This window comes from Nerophis ophidion, linkage group LG21, assembly GCF_033978795.1.
Source record: "Nerophis ophidion isolate RoL-2023_Sa linkage group LG21, RoL_Noph_v1.0, whole genome shotgun sequence".
In the NCBI taxonomy this organism is placed as follows: domain Eukaryota; kingdom Metazoa; phylum Chordata; class Actinopteri; order Syngnathiformes; family Syngnathidae; genus Nerophis; species Nerophis ophidion.
The window spans coordinates 43,207,135-43,224,188 of NC_084631.1; the positions used below are offsets into that span (position 1 = coordinate 43,207,135).

The 17,054-nt window shown below is 44.2% G+C and overlaps 1 protein-coding gene across 2 annotated transcripts in view; it reads right to left on the reverse strand.

Annotated features, from left to right (window-relative positions):
* The window catches only part of fam49al (family with sequence similarity 49 member A, like), a 35,707-nt gene that overhangs the window by 16,119 nt on the left and 2,534 nt on the right, over positions 1-17,054 (reverse strand). The window contains exons 2-5 of one of the 2 annotated variants that reach the window (XM_061882672.1): positions 10,085-10,167; positions 5,322-5,401; positions 3,750-3,871; positions 1,015-1,120 (exon numbers count right to left, since the gene is read on the reverse strand). In XM_061882672.1, the coding sequence (XP_061738656.1) occupies positions 1,015-1,120; positions 3,750-3,871; positions 5,322-5,391 (298 nt within the window). In that variant the 5' untranslated portion in view covers positions 5,392-5,401; positions 10,085-10,167. Of the gene's footprint in view, positions 1-1,014; positions 1,121-3,749; positions 3,872-5,321; positions 5,402-10,084; positions 10,262-17,054 lie in introns of those variants that run through there. The other variant, XM_061882673.1, reaches the window with a different exon arrangement.

A 17,054-nucleotide genomic window follows, 5' to 3' on the forward strand; every position in this document is an offset into this window, starting at 1 on the left:
ACACTACTGGAGATACTATACACACACACACTTACACACTTCTGGAGATACTACACACACACACACACACTTACACACTACTGGAGATACTATACACACACACACTTACACACTTCTGGAGATACTATATACACACACACACTTACACACTACTGGAGATACTATACACACACACACTTACACACTACTGGAGATACTATACACACACACACACTTACACACTACTGGAGATACTATACACACACACACTTACACACTACCGGATATACTATACACACACACACTTACACACTACTGGAGATACTATACACACACACACTTACACACTACTGGAGATACTATACACACACACACTTACACACTACTGGAGATACTATACACACACACACACACTTACACACTACTGGATATACTATACACACACACACACTTACACACTACTGGAGATACTATACACACACACACTTACACACTACCGGATATACTATACACACACACACACTTACACACTACTGGATATACTATACACACACACACTTACACACTACTGGAGATACTATACACACACACACTTACACACTACCGGATATACTATACACACACACACACACACTTACACACTACTGGAGATACTATACACACACACACTTACACACTACAGGAGATACTATACACACACACACTTACACACTACTGGATATACTATACACACACACAAAGTAAGAACAACAGCATGGAAGGAGCATCACAGGACATGAAGACAATATAATTAAGTTGACATATTTAATGACAGTGACGACACACCACCGTTTAAAGGCCATGTCTTGATGGCAGACAAGGTATTAATATTATTTCTGGTCATGAGGTAGCGACTTGTCCAAGGTGTACTCGGCCTTCCTTGTCCAGGGTGTATCTCTCCTTCCGCCCAAATGCAGCTGAGATAGTCTCCAGCACTGCCCGCGACCCCAAACAAGACAAGCGGTATAAAATGGAGGGAAGATGGCAGACACTCACCCAGTCGCAGGGAGAACTCATAGAAGCGCTTGAGCTTGGCCACCAGGGGGCAGACGGCGTTCCAGGCCTTCTCCTGCAGAGCCAGCTCACCTGGGTTCTGGATGGCCTGCATGTGAGGCACACAGGTGAGGCACACAGGTGAGGAACACAGGTGAGGAACACAGGTGAGGAACACGGGTGAGGAACACGGGTGAGGCACACGGGTGAGGGACACGGGTGAGGAACACAGGTGAGGGACACAGGTGAGGGACACAGTTGAGGGACACAGGTAAGGCACGCTGGTGAGGCACACGGGTGAGGCACACGGGTGAGGCACACGGGTGAGGAACACGGGTGACGCACACGGGTGAGGCACACGGGTAAGGCACACGGGTAAGGCACACAGGTGAGGGACACAGGTGAGGGACACAGGTAAGGCACGCTGGTGAGGCACGCTGGTGAGGCACATGGGTGAGGCACACGGGTTAGGCACACGGGTGAGGCACACAGGTGAGGGACACAGGTGAGGGACACAGGTGAGGGACACAGGTGAGGGACACAGGTGAGGCACACGGGTGAGGCACACGGGTGAGTAACACAGGTGAGGAACACAGGTGAGGCACACGGGTGAGTAACACAGGTGAGGAACACAGGTGAGGCACACGGGTGAGGAACACAGGTGACGCACACGGGTGAGGCACACGGGTGAGGCACAAGGGTGAGGCACAAGGGTGAGGCACACGGGTGAGGGACACGGCTGAGGGACACAGGTGAGGCACACTAATGAGGCACACGGGTGACGCACACATGTGAGGGACACAGTTGAGGCACACGGGTGAGGGACAGAGGTAAGGCACACGGGTGAGGCACACGGGTGAGGAACACAGCTGATGCACACGGGTGAGGCACACGGGTGAGGGACACGGGTGAGGCACACGGGTGAGGCACACGGGTGAGGCACACGGGTGAGGCACACGGGTGAGGCACACGGGTGAGGGACACGGGTGAGGCACACGGGTGAGGGACACAGGTGAGGAACACAGCTGATGCACATGGGTGAGGCACACGGGTGAGGCACACGGGTGAGGCACACGGGAGAGGGACACAGGTGAGGCACACTAATGAGGCACACGGGTGACGCACGCAGGTGAGGCACACGGGTGAGGGACACAGGTGAGGGACACGGGTGAGGGACACGGGTGAGGGACACGGGTGAGGGACACGGGTGAGGGACACGGGTGAGGGACACGGGTGAGGCACACGGGTGAGGCACACGGGTGAGGCACACGGGTGAGGCACACGGGTGAGGGACACGGGTGAGGCACACGGGTGAGGGACACAGGTGAGGAACACAGCTGATGCACATGGGTGAGGCACACGGGTGAGGCACACGGGTGAGGCACACGGGAGAGGGACACAGGTGAGGCACACTAATGAGGCACACGGGTGACGCACGCAGGTGAGGCACACGGGTGAGGGACACAGGTGAGGGACACGGGTGAGGGACACGGGTGAGGGACACGGGTGAGGGACACGGGTGAGGGACACGGGTGAGGCACACGGGTGAGGAACACGGGTGAGGGACACGGGTGAGGCACACGGGTGAGGCACACGGGTGAGGGACACAGGTGAGGCACACTAATGAGGCACACGGGTGACGCACACAAATGAGGGACACAGTTGAGGCACGCAGGTGAGGCACACGGGTGAGGCACACAGGTGAGGAACAAAGGTGAGGAACACAGGTGAGGGACACAGGTGAGGGACACAATTGAGGGACACAGGTAAGGCACGCTGGTGAGGCACACGGGTGAGGCACACGGGTGAGGGACACAGGTGAGGCACACTAATGAGGCACACGGGTGACGCACACAAATGAGGGACACAGTTGAGGCACGCAGGTGAGGCACACGGGTGAGGCACACAGGTGAGGAACAAAGGTGAGGAACACAGGTGAGGGACACAGGTGAGGGACACAATTGAGGGACACAGGTAAGGCACGCTGGTGAGGCACACGGGTGAGGGACACGGGTGAGGGACACGGGTGAGGCACACGGGTGAGGCACACGGGTGAGGGACACAGGTGAGGCACACTAATGAGGCACACGGGTGACGCACACAAATGAGGGACACAGTTGAGGCACGCAGGTGAGGCACACGGGTGAGGGACACGGGTGAGGCACACGGGTGAGGGACACGGGTGAGGCACACGGGTGAGGGACACGGGTGAGGCACACGGGTGAGGGACACGGGTGAGGCACACGGGTGAGGGACACAGGTGAGGCACACGGGTGACGCACACAAATGAGGGACACAGTTGAGGCACACGGGTGAGGGACACAGGTAAGGCACACGGGTGAGGGACACAGGTGAGGAACACAGGTGACGCACACAGGTGAGGCACAAGGGTGAGGGACACTGGTGAGGCACACGGGTGAGGCACACGGGTGACGCACACAAATGAGGGACACAGTTGAGGCACACGGGTGAGGGACACAGGTGAGGGACACGGGTGAGGGACACGGGTGAGGGACACGGGTGAGGGACACGGGTGAGGGACAAGGGTGAGGGACACAGGTGAGGGACACGGGTGAGGGACACGGGTGAGGCACACGGGTGAGGCACACGGGTGAGGCACACGGGTGAGGCACACGGGTGAGGCACACGGGTGAGGCACACAGGTGAGGCACACAAGCTAGAGTGACTTGACTTCCATCAGCACTATTGGCCTCCTTCCTGCTTTCTCTTCCACTCACTTCTCGTATCTCCTGCCCGGCACCGTTGTAGGACTGCAGCTCGGCCAGAATCCCGTGAGCCTCCTCCAGCACGGCGCTCACCTGGTTCCACACGGCCGTCTCCGCCTCGGTGGGCTGGGCATCTGAGAGTAAGGAAGGAAGGAAGGAAGGAAGGAAGGAGGGAGGTAGGTAGGAAGTGGGAAGGGAGCAGGGATGTTGTGGGTGGCCCGAGGGAACATAAAGAAGAACATTTGTGTGAATCAGTCATGAGATATAAATTGAATTAAGTGGACTTAAAGGAAACTAAATGAGCTGAAATATAGCTACAAATGATGCATAATGATGCAATATGTACATACAGCTAGCCTAAATAGCATGTTAGCATCGATTAGCTCGCAGACATGCAGGGACCAAATATGTCTGATTAGCACTCCACACAAGTCAATAACACCAACAAAACTCACCTTTGTGCATTCATGCACAACGTTAAAAGTTTGGTGGACAAAATGAGACAGAAAAAGAAGTGGCATAAAACATGTCTTAAAGTCGGAGAAAGTTATACATGTAAACAAACTAGGGTGAGTTCAAGGACCGTCGAAATTAGTAGGACAAAACGGCGCTCGCCAAATACTGAAATCAGTGAAGCATGTTTAATATAAACAGTGTGTTTTATAACAATTAGGGAGGTTTGTGTCATGTTTGTCCTCCTACAGAAACCATATTAAAACAAAAAATACGTTTTTCCCCCTCATCTTTTTCCATTTTTCACATATTTTTGAAAAAGCTCCAGAGAGCCACTAGGGCGGCGCTAAAGAGCCGCGGGTTGCCGACCCCTTATATATATATATATATATATATATATATATATATATATATATATATATATATATATATATATATATATTATATATATATATATATATATATATATATATATATATATATATAATATATATATATATATATATATATATATATATATATATATATATATATATATATATATATATATATATATATAAGTTGTGTAGTCCTGGGTGAAGCAACATGGACACACAAGTTGTGTAGTCCTGGGTGAGGCAACATGGACACACAAGTTGTGTAGTCCTGGGTGAAGCAACATGGACACACAAGTTGTGTAGTCCTGGGTGAAGCAACATGGACACACAAGTTGTGTAGTCCTGGGTGAAGCAACATGGACACACAAGTTGTGTAGTCCTGGGTGAGGCAACATGGACACACAAGTTGTGTAGTCCTGGGTGAAGCAACAAGGACACACAAGTTGTCACAATACACTTGTGAATGACAAGTGTATTGTAATACTTTTAAACAGCCAGTTAGACAAGATGGCTTTTAACAGTACTTTTATTAACCAGTTAGTCAACTTTATTAATAATTGATGACTTATTAATGTCAATCAGCATGATTGACATGATGTCTTTTTTGATTGGCTCCTGTGTGTGTACCTAATGTTGTGGCTTGACAAGAGCGGGACCAAAGAGATGACGACAACACAACATCACTCCATCCTGCAGCCTCCCACAATGCACCTCTGCAGACACTCACAACTCAAGCACACACCCACTCACTTACTTTCAAAGTCCAGGAAAAAATGAGGACAGTTCTCCAAGTCCTTGCCAAGGACCTTAATGAGGTTCCCCATGGCTGGCGACCTGGGTGCAGAAAATGCAGACAAGAATGAGATGGCTGATGTTTGCAGCTGTAAAGCAAGATGCTTATTTGATTACTGAGCACTCTTTGGGAGTCTAACGAGCTCCTCGTCCTTTTCCATGGCCACAGTAACCTGATCACTGTCTGCCTGCTGCACCTAATGCTCTCTACATCTTTCCTCATCTGGCCAAGGAGCTATACTATATATATATATATATTAGGGCTGGGCAACGATTTAAAATTTTAATCAAAGTTAACTGCACGTTTTCTCCGATTAATCGCGATTAACTGCATTGTATACGCAAAGCCCAATAATGAATTCAAAAGTAGTGTGTAGTGCACCTTTATTGGAATATTCTCCCACATGAACAAAAGCGCCAAAACATTTGTTGTGCAAACACAATTTAAATCAGTCCTTGTTAAACAGTAGCAGTTAAATAGCATATTTTATGAAAATCAACTCCAAAAATGTAAATACAAACATTTAAGCTTATTGCCACTGCCAGGGTATTTAAGTTATCCTGTTTGTTATGGAAAATAAATATAATCTACATACAAATCTCTGAGCCACAATCATAACATCTGAACAGGCAATTTCTGAGGTAACAGCAGAAACATTTTTTTTTATCAGGGATCTTATGTTTAAAAAACCTATATTATAGGTAGTGGGCTGTTTTAGGGAATTTTTGATCAAATTATCCGTAGTAACAATATTAATAATGTTGTGTTTATTCTGCGTAGTGCACTTAAAATAATTATGACCATATTTAGGAATTGATATGATGGGAATTTTCCGATTGTTTGCTTGGTGCTTTGATAAACTGAACGCATCATATACATGGTACTATATTGTGATGTTATGAGCCAGGGAAAAAAAGAACTACCCTACCCAGCATGCAACAGGAGTAACGAGCATGCGTGGTAGCCCGGTATAGGTTGTGTCACCATGACGGCATCTTGTATGTTGTGATATGCACGCTCTGAAAGCAAACGTTAAGAACTCAGCCAACACTCCTGGTCTGCATTATTCATAAATAGACAGACAACACATATACTCCGCTGCTTCACAGGCCGCTGGATGTAGCCGGCAAAGTATTCCCATGCTAGCTAGCCGGTCTAGCAAGCACGCCTCATTCAGTCCAAAACGGCCCGATCCATCCACATTCAGAATTGTCTGGCGGTCGTAAGTGATCCCGGAGTGACCACGCTGTAAGCCAGCCATGAAATTTGCAGAATTGTCTGGTATTTTTGCCAAATGTTCCATCTTTACTTGTTAAGAAAAGGCGTTAACAAAATAAAAGCATGTAAACAACATACGCAAATGTGCAATAAAATAATTGTCGGCGTTAATAGATTGATGAGTTAACTCGTAATTAACGCATTAATTTGCCCACCCCTTATATATATATATATATATATGTATATGTATGTATATATATGTGTGTGTGTACAGAAGAGTCTGTGCAGGGAAATGAAAGAGTTCACTCTGTTGCCCAAAATGCATCCAAATCCACTGCAGGGAATATGATGATGTCAACTTTGCAAGTACAAGTTGGAATTCATTCTCATTTCTACTTTTCAATGGATATATATTTTCTCACACACTCTTGGAGTCAACATGTGCATAATCATGGACATAGTGTGACATGTACATAGTGTATACAGTATACACCCACTCCCCCATTTTTTGTATACCGTATTTTTCGGCGTATAATCCGCTACGGAGTAAAAGTCGCACATGCGAAAATGCATAATAAAGAAGGAAAAAAGCATATATACATTGCACTGGAGTGTAAGTCACATTTTTGGGGGAAATGTATTTGATAAAAGCCAACAGCAAGAATAGACATTTGAAAGGCAATTTAAAATTAAAGTTGGTCGGGCCCGCCTTTGGCTGCTGCCCCCGCGACCCAAACCCGGATAAGTGGTAGAAGCATGGATAGTAGCTACTATTATTATAGGGTATTGTGTGTAGAATTTTGAGGGCAAAAAAGATTTAATTCCATTTTACATTGTCATTGTCTACTGTTAGCCATAAGTGTCCCAATACTTTTGCCTAGTGTTAGTCCAAAGTGTCCCAATACTTTTGTCCAGTGGTAGTAGCCATCTTGAGACAACAGCAGCGCAGCAGCATCAGCGCAGTTGATCTTTGAAGGGTCATAAAATCAAAACCGGAGCAGTGATCCAAACTCTTGCGATAACTTTTAATCAGAAGGGTTCAAACTCTCTCCGGTGCGAGTTTGAAGCCGAAACGACAAACGCGCTCAGAGGAGATAACGTTTGAAGAACGGTGACGGGTTTTTACAAAACTTTTGAAGGGGTAATTACCAACTTCCTGTTGATTTGTGCTGAAGGATGTCCATCATTAAAATGTAGGTCTAAGTGAGACCTACATAGAAGTTTTTGTTTCATGTTTCTCCAACATTCCTGCCGGAAGTTACAGGCAGTTTTGTTTGTGTTTTCTTCCTAGGAGCAGTTTTTTCTGTGTTTTATTCAAAAATTGCGTTAGAGCGCAATTTTGAGTTTTGGGGTTTGTTTTTTTTACTAAATGGCAATTTTTGCCAGTCCTGATGTGTGTGTCAAGTGTGGTGAGTTTTGAAGCATTTTGAGAGGGTCAAAATACAGCGCAAAGAGGCGTGTGTGGTTCGGGCATCTGGTCAGGATGCCACCCGAACGCCTCCCTAGGGAGGTGTTTAGGGCACGTCCAACCGGTAGGAGGCCACGGGGAAGACCCAGGACACGTTGGGAAGACTATGTCTCCCGGCTGGCCTGGGAACGCCTCGGGATCCCCCGGGAAGAGCTAGAAGAAGTGGCTGGGGAGAGGGAAGTCTGGGCTTCCCTGCTTAGGCTGCTGCCCCCGCGACCCGACCTCGGATAAGCGGAAGAAGATGGATGGATGGATGGGTGTGTGTGTATATATATATATATATGTGTGTGTGTGTATATATATATATATATATATATGTATATATATATATGTGTGTGTGTGTATATATATATATATATATATATATATATATATATATGTATATATATATATATATATATATATATATATATATGTATATATATATATATATATATATATATATGTATATATATATATGTCTGTATATATATGTGTATATATATATGTATATATTTATATACGTATATATATGTATGTATGTATATCTACATATATGTATGTATGTATATATATATATATAAGTCACATTTTTGGGGGAAATGTATTTGATAAAAGCCAATATATATATATATATATATATATATATATATATATATATATATATATATATATATATATATATATATATATATATATATATATATATATATATATATATATATAGCAATAATATAGAATATATCAATAAAAACAAATCAAGAAACTAGAATTAAACATTAAAAGACACAGAGGACCACAAGATTTAAAAGGCATAAAATAAAAGTGGCTTTTAAGACAAGACTTAAAACATTCAACATTCTGACATGAGAGGGCAGAACATTACAAAGTTTAGTGCCAACAACACCCGGTCTCCCCGAGTTTTAAGCCTCCTTTTAGTTCCCACAAGTTGGAAGTGGCCCTGGAGCAGACACTTGATGTACTTTGGTCCATTCAAAGCTTTTAAAACAAACATTTTCAAATCAGTCCTAACACCAACAGGAAGTCAACGCAGAGAAGCCAGAATCGAGTTGAAGTGCTCCCTTTTTAGCTTCCTGTTAAAAGTGAGTCCTGGACTAACTGCAAGACTGCATTTGGACTTATTCCAGTCTCAAGTGCATTCCAGTCCCAAGCAAGGGGCCCCTTCAAACCACGCACTTGTAGTCCCAAGCAAGGGGCCCCTTCAAACCACGCACTTGTAGTCCCAAGCAAGGGGCCCCTTCAAACCACGCACTTGTAGTCCCAAGCAAGGGGCCCCTTCAAACCACGCACTTGTAGTCCCAAGCAAGGTACCCATTCAAACCACGCACTTGTAGTCCCAAGCAAGGGGCCCCTTCAAACCTTGCACTTGTAGTCCCAAGCAAGGGGCCCATTCAAACCACGCACTTGTAGTCCCAAGCAAGGGGCCCCTTCAAACCACGCACTTGTAGTCCCAAGCAAGGGGCCCCTTCAAACCACGCACTTGTAGTCCCAAGCAAGGGTCCCCTTCAAACCACGCCCTTGTAGTCCCAAGCAGGGGGCCCCTTCAAACCTTGCACTTGTAGTCCCAAGCAAGGGTCCCCTTCAAACCACGCCCTTGTAGTCCCAAGCAAGGGGCCCCTTCAAACCACGCACTTGTAGTCCCAAGCAAGGGTCCCCTTCAAACCACGCCCTTGTAGTCCCAAGCAAGGGGCCCGTTCAAACATGCACTTGTAGTCCCAAGCAAGGGGCCCCTTCAAACCACGCACTTGTAGTCCCAAGCAAGGGGCCCCTTCAAACCACAGAGTGCTCCCCACATGGCGGCTGAGAGGCAAAAAGCCGGCTGCAAACAGGAAGCCAAGCGGGTTTGGACTGGCTTGCGGCCTCTTCTCAGTTCTACCCTGAAAGGTTCCTCCTGTCGGCCCCCGAGGGCCCCGTCTGCCACTCCCACTATAATCTCCGTGTTGAAGACTTCTTGTCATGGCCCCCAGCCTCCGTCCTCTCCACACCCTCGCATGGGCCCCCACCCTCCCTGAGACTCTTGCAACATGGCCGTCATTACCTTTGCTTGTGTGGACTCCAGCAGGACTCTTCACCGCATCAACTTGTCAGCTCCGCACGCTGGTCCGGGTCAGCAGCCGCCACCTGACCGTCAGACAGACAGAACGCAGTCAGACAGACAGCATGCGGTCAGACAGACAGCAGACAGCAGACAGCAGACAGACAGACAGACAGCAGACAGGCAGCAGACAGACAGCAGACAGACAGACAGCAGACAGACAGAGAGTCAGACAGGAAACCAGGCTGTTTTTGCACATTTCAGTTGCACGCAGTCGGAAAAAAAAAAAAAAGCCAGGTACTTCCTGCGTATGTTGATACAAAAAGATGTGTCGTTGGTACAAACCCCGTTTCCATATGAGTTGGGAAATTGTGTTAGATGTAAATATAAACAGAATACAATGATTTGCAAATCCTTTTCAACCCATATTCAGTTGAATATGCTCATTTCATGGCTGCAACACGTGCCAAAGTAGTTGGGAAAGGGCATGTTCACCACTGTGTTACATCACCTTTTCTTTTAACAACACTCAATAAACGTTTGGGAACTGAGGAAACTAATTGTACATACATACATACATGCATATATACATACATATATACATGCATATATACATACATGCATACATACATACATGCATGTCTGCATATATACATGCATACATACATACATACATGTGTGTATGCATATATACATGCATACATACATGTGTGTATGCATATATACATGCATACATACATGCATACATGCATATATACATGCATACATACATGCATATATACATACATACATACATACATGCATGCATGCACACATACGTACATGCATGCATGCATGCATGCCTGCACATATACATGCATGCATGCATACACACACGCATGCATACATACAGACATGCATGCATGCATGCATATATACATGCATGCATGCCTGCATATATACATGCATGCCTGCATGCATACATACATACATGCATGCCTGCATATATACATGCATACATACATACATGCATGCATACATGCATACATACATGCATATATACATGCATACATACATACATGCATGCATACATGCATACATACATGCATATATACATGCATACATACATACATGCATGCATACATACATGCATACATACATACATACGTACGTACATGCATGCAGACATGCATGCCCGGACATATACATACATACATACATGCGTGCATGCATGCTTACATGTATATATGCATACATGCATATATACATACATGCATACATACATGCATGCCTGCATATATACATGCCTGCATACATACATACATACATACATACATACATACAGGTATTTTATGGCACTCTCAATATTGCAGTAAAAAACAGTATCCAATCCACCAAAACAAGAGATAGTCCAAGAAGTCAGAGCAGTGAGATACTGTACATAAAACACATTGGAGACTTTACACTTCATCAAGTCCTCATTGGTCCAAAGCTCAGGAGGATTTTGGCAAAATGAGGCCAATACCTTTATTTTTGTGCATTTTATGACATATTTCACCGCGTGTTGGTCACTAAACACTGCAGGTGTCTCCAGGTGTGTGTGCATCGAAAATAGTATGTGCACTACTTTGACAAATTAGTATTATATATATACTACTTTGACAACCTATTATTATGTACACTACTTTGACAAAATATCATTATATACACTACTTTGACAACCTATTATTATACATGCAACTTTGACACAATATTATTATAAATACTACTTTTGACAAAGTATATGTAAACATATTACTTGGGTTTATATCCTCAGGAAAACCACACGTCCTCGTTTAGTTGTCCATACGACTCTAACTCCGGGATAGAAGGACAAAACCTGGATTTACCGGCAACAATTGAAAGTTGAAGGGGGGGTTATTGCAGTACTATGTACCTTGCTGAGTATTTTCAAAATACTGCTATCATATCTGCTGATTCTGTCCAAAAAATGGATACAGATAAATAAAAAGACCGATGCACATCAAAAGGCTAAATATCAGCGCCGATAATTAGTCGGTCTCTAATAGAAGATGATGCAACTCCCCAACATTCTGTCTTGTGATCAAGGAGCCACTTGCTGGGCCAACAAGGACACAGGAGATGTTTCTATGGCGGACCAAGTGGAACACAAATAAATGTGATGATCTTGTGATGGACAAGGAAGAAAATGAAGGGGTGATGTTTTTATGGCGGACTGAGAGGAACACAAATAAATGTGATGATCTTGTGATGGACAAGGAAGAAAATGAAGGGGTGATGTTTTTATGGCGGACTGAGAGGAACACAAATAAATGTGATGATCTTGTGATGGACGAGGAAGAAAATGAAGGGGTGATGTTTCTATGGCGGACTGAGAGGAACACAAATAAATGTGATGATCTTGTGATGGACAAGGAAGAAAATGAAGGGGTGATGTTTCTATGGCGGACCGAGTGGAACACAAATAAATGTGATGATCTTGTGATGGACAAGGAAGAATATGAAGGGGTGATGTTTCTATGGCGGACCAAGTGGAACAAAAATAAATGTGATGATCTTGTGATGGACAAGGAAGAAAATGAAGGGGTGATGTTTTTATGGCGGACTGAGAGGAACACAAATAAATGTGATGATCTTGTGATGGACAAGGAAGAAAATGAAGGGGTGATGTTTCTATGGCGGACTGAGAGGAACACAAATAAATGTGATGATCTTGTGATGGACAAGGAAGAAAATGAAGGGGTGATGTTTCTATGGCGGACCGAGTGGAACACAAATAAATGTGATGATCTTGTGATGGACAAGGAAGAAAATGAAGGGGTGATGTTTCTATGGCGGACCGAGTGGAACACAAATAAATGTGATGATCTTGTGATGGACAAGGAAGGATATGAAGGGGTGATGTTTCTATGGCGGACCAAGTGGAACACAAATAAATGTGATGGACAAGGATGAATATGAAGGGGTGATGTTTCTATGGCGGACTAAGTGGAACACAAATTAATGTGATGATCTTGTGATGGACAAGGAAGAATATGAAGGGGTGATGTTTTTACGGCGGACTGAGAGGAACACAAATAAATGTGATGATCTTGTGATGGACAAGGAAGAAAATGAAGGGGTGATGTTTCTACGGCGGACCGAGAGGAACACAAATAAATGTGATGATCTTGTGATGGACAAGGAAGAAAATGAAGGGGTGATGTTTTTATGGCGGACTGAGAGGAACACAAATAAATGTGATGATCTTGTGATGGATAAGGAAGAATATGAAGGGGTGATGTTTCTATGGCGGACCGAGAGGAACACAAATAAATGTGATGATCTTGTGATGGACAATGAAGAATATGAAGGGGTGATGTTTCTATGGCGGACCAAGTGGAACACAAATAAATGTGATGGACAAGGATGAATATGAAGGGGTGATGTTTCTATGGCGGACCAAGTGGAACACAAATAAATGTGATGATCTTGTGATGGACAAGGAAGAAAATGAAGGGGTGATGTTTCTATGGTGGACCGAGAGGAACACAAATAAATGTGATGATCTTGTGATGGACAAGGAAGAATATGAAAGGGTGATGTTTCTATGGCAGACCGAGAGGAACACAAATTAATGTGATGATCTTGTGATGGATAAGGAAGAATATGAAGGGGTGATGTTTCTATGGCGGACCGAGAGGAACACAAATAAATGTGATGATCTTGTGATGGATAAGGAAGAATATGAAGGAGTGATGTTTCTATGGCAGACCAAGAGGAACACAAATAAATGTGATGATCTTGTGATGGACAAGGAAGAAAATGAAGGGGTGATGTTTCTATGGCGGACTGAGAGGAACACAAATAAATGTGATGATCTTGTGATGGACAAGGAAGAAAATGAAGGGGTGATGTTTCTATGGCGGACCGAGAGGAACACAAATAAATGTGATGATCTTGTGATGGACAACGAAGAAAATGAAGGGGTGATGTTTCTATGGCGGACCGAGAGGAACACAAATAAATGTGATGATCTTGTGATGGACAAGGAAGAAAATGAAGGGGTGATGTTTCTATGGCGGACCAAGTGGAACACAAATAAATGTGATGATCTTGTGATGGACAAGGAAGAAAATGAAGGGGTGATGTTTCTATGGCGGACCAAGTGGAACACAAATAAATGTGATGATCTTGTGATGGACAAGGTAGAAAATGAAGGGGTGATGTTTCTATGGCGGACCGAGAGGAACACAAATAAATGTGATGATCTTGTGATGGACAAGGAAGAAAATGAAGGGGTGATGTTTCTATGGCGGACTGAGAGGAACACAAATAAATGTGATGATCTTGTGATGGACAAGGAAGAAAATGAAGGGGTGATGTTTCTATGGCGGACCAAGTGGAACACAAATGTGATGATCTTGTGATGGACAAGGAAGAAAATGAAGGGGTGATGTTTCTATGGCGGACCAAGTGGAACACAAATAAATGTGATGATCTTGTGATGGACAAGGAAGAATATGAAGGGGTGATGTTTCTATGGCGGACCAAGTGGAACAAAAATAAATGTGATGATCTTGTGATGGACAAGGAAGAAAATGAAGGGGTGATGTTTCTATGGCGGACCAAGTGGAACACAAATAAATGTGATGATCTTGTGATGGACAAGGAAGAAAATGAAGGGGTGATGTTTCTATGGCGGACTGAGAGGAACACAAATAAATGTGATGATCTTGTGATGGACAAGGAAGAAAATGAAGGGGTGATGTTTCTATGGCGGACCAAGTGGAACACAAATAAATGTGATGATCTTGTGATGGACAAGGATGAATATGAAGGGGTGATGTTTCTATGGCGGACCAAGTGGAACACAAATAAATGTGATGGACAAGGATGAATATGAAGGGGTGATGTTTCTATGGCGGACCAAGTGGAACACAAATTAATGTGATGATCTTGTGATGGACAAGGAAGAATATGAAGGGGTGATGTTTTTATGGCGGACCAAGTGGAACACAAATTAATGTGATGATCTTGTGATGGACAAGGAAGAATATGAAGGGGTGATGTTTTTATGGCGGACTGAGAGGAACACAAATAAATGTGATGATCTTGTGATGGACAAGGAAGAAAATGAAGGGGTGATGTTTCTATGGCGGACCAAGTGGAACACAAATAAATGTGATGATCTTGTGATGGACAAGGAAGAAAATGAAGGGGTGATGTTTCTATGGCGGACCAAGTGGAACACAAATAAATGTGATGATCTTGTGATGGACAAGGAAGAAAATGAAGGGGTGATGTTTCTATGGCGGACCAAGTGGAACACAAATAAATGTGATGATCTTGTGATGGACAAGGAAGAAAATGAAGGGGTGATGTTTCTATGGGGGACCAAGTGGAACACAAATAAATGTGATGATCTTGTGATGGACAAGGAAGAAAATGAAGGGGTGATGTTTCTATGGCGGACCGAGAGGAACACAAATAAATATGATGATCTTGTGATGGACAAGGAAGAAAATGAAGGGGTGATGTTTCTATGGCGGACCAAGTGGAACACAAATAAATGTGATGATCTTGTGATGGACAAGGAAGAAAATGAAGGGGTGATGTTTCTATGGCGGACCAAGTGGAACACAAATAAATGTGATGATCTTGTGATGGACAAGGAAGAAAATGAAGGGGTGATGTTTCCATGGCGGACCAAGTGGAACACAAATAAATGTGATGATCTTGTGATGGACAAGGAAGAATATGAAGGGGTGATGTTTTTATAGCGGACCGAGAGGAACACAAATTAATGTGATGATCTTGTGATGGACAAGGAAGAATATGAAGGGGTGATGTTTTTATAGCGGACCGAGAGGAACACAAATTAATGTGATGATCTTGTGATGGACAAGGAAGAAAATGAAGGGGTGATGTTTCTATGGCGGACCAAGTGGAACACAAATAAATGTGATGATCTTGTGATGGACAAGGAAGAAAATGAAGGGGTGATGTTTCTATGGCGGACTGAGAGGAACACAAATAAATGTGATGATCTTGTGATGGACAAGGAAGAAAATGAAGGGGTGATGTTTCTATGGCGGACCGAGAGGAACACAAATAAATGTGATGATCTTGTGATGGACAAGGAAGAATATGAAGGGGTGATGTTTCTACGGCGGACTGAGAGGAACACAAATAAATGGGATGATCTTGTGATGGACAAGGAAGAATATGAAGGGGTGATGTTTCTATGGCGGACCGAGAGGAACACAAATAAATGTGATGATCTTGTGATGGACAAGGAAGAAAATGAAGGGGTGATGTTTCTATGGCGGACCAAGTGGAACACAAATAAATGTGATGATCTTGTGATGGACAAGGAAGAAAATGAAGGGGTGATGTTTCTATGGCGGACCAAGTGGAACACAAATAAATGTGATGATCTTGTGATGGACAAGGAAGAAAATGAAGGGGTGATGTTTCTATGGGGGACCAAGTGGAACACAAATAAATGTGATGATCTTGTGATGGACAAGGAAGAAAATGAAGGGGTGATGTTTCTATGGCGGACCGAGAGGAACACAAATAAATATGATGATCTTGTGATGGACAAGGAAGAAAATGAAGGGGTGATGTTTCTATGGCGGACCAAGTGGAACACAAATAAATGTGATGATCTTGTGATGGACAAGGAAGAAAATGAAGGGGTGATGTTTCTATGGCGGACCAAGTGGAACACAAATAAATGTGATGATCTTGTGATGGACAAGGAAGAAAATGAAGGGGTGATGTTTCCATGGCGGACCAAGTGGAACACAAATAAATGTGATGATCTTGTGATGGACAAGGAAGAATATGAAGGGGTGATGTTTTTATAGCGGACCGAGAGGAACACAAATTAATGTGATGATCTTGTGATGGACAAGGAAGAATATGAAGGGGTGATGTTTTTATAGCGGACCGAGAGGAACACAAATTAATGTGATGATCTTGTGAT